The sequence below is a fragment of the Pholcus phalangioides genome, unplaced genomic scaffold (genome assembly GCF_987345545.1).
Source record: "Pholcus phalangioides strain wild (caught in Gottingen) unplaced genomic scaffold, Ppha-v1.0 ptg000010l_1, whole genome shotgun sequence".
Taxonomy (NCBI): Eukaryota; Metazoa; Arthropoda; class Arachnida; order Araneae; family Pholcidae; genus Pholcus; species Pholcus phalangioides.
The window spans coordinates 1,559,777-1,565,776 of NW_028301603.1; the positions used below are offsets into that span (position 1 = coordinate 1,559,777).

The 6,000-nt window shown below is 41.0% G+C and overlaps 1 protein-coding gene across 1 annotated transcript in view; it reads left to right on the forward strand.

The window, feature by feature from the left end:
• The window catches only part of LOC149080739 (uncharacterized), a 29,058-nt gene extending 23,438 nt beyond the window's left edge, over positions 1–5,620 (forward strand). Inside the window, exon 5 of the mRNA XM_089237420.1 lies at positions 4,646–5,620. Coding sequence (XP_089093546.1) covers positions 4,646–4,826 — 181 coding nt within the window. The 3' untranslated portion in view covers positions 4,827–5,620. The remainder of the gene's footprint in view (positions 1–4,645) is intronic.
• The last annotated feature ends 380 nt before the right edge of the window (positions 5,621–6,000 follow it).

Sequence of the window (6,000 nt, forward strand, 5' to 3'; positions counted from 1 at the left end):
CAGGAAACCTCCAACCAGCCGTTACATTGGAGAGACTTGTGTTAAGCCTCTTGAATTTTGTATAGCTGAACTGTGAGTTGCTGTCGTCCCAGCTAGTTTTTGCGTGGGAGAAAAGAGGAGCAAAGAAGACTAGCAAGTTTCAAGCGTATTTACACATTTCCTCGTGAAGGAACCGGATAAGCATATGTAGAAGTGATTTAAAAGGCACTCGTTACATACAGTACCTTAGAAATGCGTTGGATGTGGCCCTAGTTAACAATGATCTGCGCCTCCCCAGAATAGTATAAGAACCACTTTAAATCGTCAAAGCAGCACAGATTAATATCGCAAAGTACAGGGTGCTTCAAAAAGAATTGCCCAATTTGAAATGCATATACTACGAAAAATATTGAACGTAACACTTAAGAATATTTTTAGATATGCACACAATATTTTAAGAATATTTTATATTACATGGCTAATCAAAGTTTTTACTAAAAAATTAAAGATGCTCAATATGTCTATACGGTAGTCAAATTCCTCCCAAACTTTTGAGAGCATGTTTGCATCCACAGCTGCTGTTATGCATATTTTCAGTTCAGCTAATGTACCTGGAAGGGGAAGGCACATGAATGTATTCTTTTATAAATCCCCACAAGAAATCACACACTGTTAGGCCCAGCGATCTTGGAGGCCAGTGATGTTTAACTGAATCGCCAGGTCCCACACAGCCAATCCATCGTATAATGTGATTGTTCAAAATTTTTCAAATGTCCAAGCTGTCCAGGGTGGTGGTTCCCTGTCCTGCTGGAAAATAAAGTTATCCGAATCGGTTTTTTAATTGTGGGGAAAGCCAATCTGGACAAACACTGAAGTGGTGATCGAAGGAAGAGTGTTTGTGCTACCTGTTAGCAACTGTGTGAAACTCAAGATTTCCCTCTTTCTACCTAATTATTCGATCAAAACGGATCAAAAGCTGAATAGTTATATTTTTAAATCGGATGATTCTTTTTGAAACACTTTGCATATTCATTTCTATGTTTCTTTAAATCTAGATGTGTTTCTTTCATGAGTCGCGCAGGAAGGTACCATATTGGTTAACTTAGACACGATTTGTATGTCCCTCAAAGACAGAGGGAGATATCACGTGATCCAAAAATCTCAACATTGAAGAAAACCTGTGGAGCACTGAGTATATATATATACTGCTGGCCACCCAAATTGCAACACCAAGAAAGACAAGAGATATCGCAACAATATTTATTTTGTAGATAACATGTTGACCAAGCATCAAATGATTAAATTTATAGACTTCTGTGAAGTGTGGTTCCTGCCAAAATCAGTAGCCAGAGTAGCCGCCATTGTTGGAGATCACCGCTGCCACACGCCTCGGCATTGATTCAAAGAGACTTTGGGTGTGTTCTTGGGGTACAGCAGACCAAGCAGCTTCCACGTGTTGCCAAAGTTGATCTGGTGTGGCAGCTGGGGATGTAATCTGGGTCAATCGTTGAGCAACCATGGACCACATGTTTTCTCTCGGCGAAAGATCCGGAGAGCGAGCTGGCCAGGGAAGCAATTCAATCTGGCGATTGACGAAGAACCTTTGGACAATGCGTGCCACGTGTGGTCGCGCATTATCCTGTTGAAATATGGCTGTGGGCAAGCCCTGAAGGTAAGGAAGGACAACTGGCTCCAACACCTCGGAGATGTAGCGCTGGCTTTTTAAAGTACCGGCAATGCGTACTAGAGGAGTGTGAGAGTGATATCCAATACCGCCCCATACCATAATACCCGGTGCAGGACCAGTGTGGCGGTGCATAACGCAGCTGTTCAGCATCCTCTCTCCACGGTGTCTCCAGACTCGAATCCAACCGTCGTGGTGTTGCAGACAGAAGCGTGACTCGTCAGTAAAGACAATTTCATTCCATTGTGCCATCCACATCCTTCTTTCATCGCACCATTGGCGGCGGAGACGTCTGTGGTTCTGCGTCAAGGGTAGACCACTCTGCTGTAAACGGCGTCGAATGGTACGCGCAGACACTGGATGATGCGGTACAGACTGAATGCGCTGTGCTATGGTTCGTGATGTGGCTGAGCGATCCGTCACTGCCATACGCACAATACGCCTGTCATCACGTGAAGTGGTGCACTGAGGTGGATGCGATCGAACACGTCGGTCCGTCGTACCCTCCTGCATCCAACGATCACATATCCGCATTACAGTTGTTTGGTTTCGTCCAACACGACTACCGATTTCCCTGAAAGATAATCCACAATCTCGGTAGGCCACTATCCTTCCTCTGTCGAACTCGGATACTTGATCAAAAGATGATCGCTGTTTTCTACGAGGCATAATTGATCGTTTTTTTGAAAAAACCACAAGAAAAACACAATTGCCGTACTTCAAATCGTCGAAATCTCCAAGCCTTAAATAGCGCTTTGAAGTGGCGCCACAGGCGCGCGTGATGTGCGTCTGCGCTGAAATTCTAATCATTTGCATATCTCACCTCCGCTAATGCATGTTGTAAATTTCATATTATTTGCATGCTTCCTTCAGGTTGTTGCATTTACGGTGGCCAGCAGTAGTGTGTGTGTGTATATATATATATATGTAATTTTCTGGGCTTCTCTCTCGTATCTCTAAGCAAACTCAATATTTTAAAAATCGAGTATTTAATACGATTTTTAAAATTATTGAGGTAGCAGAAAACCTTATTAAATTTCCACATTTCTACAGTAAAATCGGCAATTTTAACACTTTCTATGGGGATGTTCCTTCGCTGATGATGATTCTGACATCTATTCGAAAAGCCTCATTACTGGGAGGAATGAAAATGCGGCAAAGACATATACAATATATATAAAGGCGTATGCACGTTTGAAACTCATTGCTAGGGAACTACTGCAACTAAAATAAATATTCTGAAAGTGATTGTTGAGGCCCAGAAACCATTGTTGCTCGATAGTTTTTGCCCATTTCGGGCATTTTCCCCTGCTCTGACAAACTTTTAAAGCCCATCGTTCAAGTCGGGTCCCATTTGGTATGTATGCAAAATTTGGTGACGATCAATCTGAAATTGTAGATTTGTATAGAGAACATATACACACAGAGAAAAGCAATTTTATGTCCACTCATGTCCATAAATTAAGGATAATGCCAGCTCCGGCAAATAAAGGTTCAGAAACAAAACAAACGTTACTTATTCATAAAGCCCATTTATTAAACAAAAGATAAAGAACAAAAACGATGGTGTATGTATGATACCATTCATAAAAACTAATTTTTTACAATTGCTCCAGGGAGCAAAAATCGATCTCCTTTACAAAAACTTACTATTACAGTTGGTATGATGGTTAATACATTGTACGTCTCCCATGCGGTGAAATACAGTCCGTACAACGCCTAGGCATGCTGAGTATCAAATTATCGATCTGATCTTGGGGAAGATCACTTCACTCCGGTACACATGTAGGAGGTGGTTGATGGGCTGCAACTCGTCGGCCAAGCATGTCCCACACATGCTCTATTGGATTCAAGTCAGGTAAGAATGCTGGCCATTCCATACGGGTTATATCCTCAGATTCAAGGCATTCGTTTACGATGTTTGCTCGGTGAGGACGGGCGTTGTCATCCGTAAACACAAATTCTGCGCCCATGGCACCCCTAAACAAACGTACATGTTGTTCCAGAATGATGTGCCGATAAATTTGGGCTTTCATGGTTCCGGTTCGAACATGCAGATCTGTTCTGGAACCCAGTATAATTCCACCCCAAACAAGCAATGCTGCACCACCGTAACGGTGTCGTTCAATGATGTTGTCTTGGTGTTAATGGGTACCTGGTGTTCTCCATTTGAAAGTCCGACGCGAATCGGACTGCAAGCTAAACCTGGACTCGTCGGAAAACATCACACAAACCCACTGTGACGATGTCCACATTGCATGTTCTCTACTCCAGGCTAATCGCTGCCAACAGTGAGTTGCCGTGAGCGGAACACATCTGACAGGCCTGCGAGCATATAGACCAATATCTCCCAAACGTCTGTACACGGTTTGCCTTGAAACTGTGATACCCGTGGCTGCAGATATCTGACGAGACAGGTCGGATGCTGTGCTCCGTCTGCTTCTTTTGGCAGTTACTGCCAAATACCGGTCTTCATTCTGCGTTGTAACTCGGGGGCGACCTGTACTGTAATGTCTACTGACATTTCCGTTATCTTGGAATCATTGCCAAAGCCTAGAGATGATACTTTGGGCAATTCCAAGTTCCTCGGATACTTCCATCTGAGTACGTCCACATTGCAGGCGGCCGATAATTCTACCACGTAAAAAATCATCCACATTCGTCCTCTGTGTCATAACTATTCGCTTATGGCACTGAGCGCCTTACAGAACTCTTGTGAACAATTTTACTTCTTTGCACCATTCCTTATATACCCCGCTCTTACACTCTCGTCATTGTGATGTACTATCGGCATCATCTGGTGGCTTCCTGAAATTTGCATATCATTCTTGCAGATGTGTGTGATAATTCTACAGGTGAAAGTTTTACTTTAGATTTCGATTTCCGTGTGATTCTGAATTATCCTTAATTTATGGACATGAGTGTATATATAGATTAATATAATAGTTTATTATTCTTTTTTTAAATCTTTTTCTTGATCAGGAGCATGATGGACAAGACAAGTAAACGACTACCCTCAACTTTGGTTCATAGACTTATATCCATGATGTTTTTCGAGGGTTGCACCACATCTCTAGGAACTGTTTTTTGGAACCAAACTGGTACTGTTTTGTGTCTGTTATCAAATTCATATTTTCTCACCCGTGTTTTGAACATTGTGTGATAGCGTTATTTTGGTATCACCACTGGATAAATTTTTGATGGAACAATACAGTACCCTTCTCTTGGGTGTGTTTGCATTTTGTGACGCCATCAGCTGTGTAAATACTTGTGATTGTTATATATTTTTTGTGATTGTATAGCATAAAACAGAATCCGCCCAGCCGCCAAGAGAATCGGAGGCATTGGTCGCTCTTAGTCTTTTGTGTTGTTTTGAGTTATAATTTACTGGTGACCTATACCAACAGGACTTCAAGGTAAACAATACAATTGCATTAGGAAAATAGAGGAAACTGTTTTGGAGGATCTGACCGAAAAATGAATATAATCATTTATTACATTATACCTTTGTTGAACAATGAATGTTAACAAAAGTTTTTTCTTTGTTTCTAATATGGTAGAATCATGTTACCTGCGGTAGGAAAGGATTCACGTTCAATGTGAAAATGATATACTGATTTGTTTGTGTTGCACTGTGGGGTATTGTCATAATTCATTTTTATAATTTTTTTTAGTGTGTAATAGTTTTATAATTTGTGATAATTTCTCATATTTTGGGTTGTAGTTTTGTTATATTTGACATTAAGGGCATCTTTTTTCGGTGACCTAGTTGAGCGTTTTGCTTGTTGTGGCCTTTGTGTTGGTATCGCGTATTGGGCGATATTGTGGAAATTTTTTTTGCATCGCGTATTGCTCTTTATTACAGATTGTTACATGTCTTGGTTCATTACATATTAGAACTCGTGTTGAGGATGCATCTTGTATTGGGTGGTATTCCACTTTATTACTTATTTTAACTCGTATCCTGTGTTGGGGGGGGGGGTGGTGTAGCGTATTATGCAGTACTAGGGATTTTTTTTGCATTATGTATTGCTCTGTATTAAGTATTGTTAGATGTCTTGGTGTGGGTGGAACTCGTATTCGACAGTATTGTGGAACTTTTTTGTGCATTGCGTATTGTGTTTCATAACTCTTAGCATATATTGAAACTCATTTCACTTTCACATGTTGGGCGTGTATTGAATGGTATTGCAAATTTTTTTGCATCGCGTATTACACTTTATTATGCATTGTTAGATGTCTTGGTTTGCATGTTGGGGGCATATTGTATTCAGCGGTATTGTGGAATTTTTGCTTATTGCGCTCTATTATGTACTGTATCGCGTGTTGGGGATGAT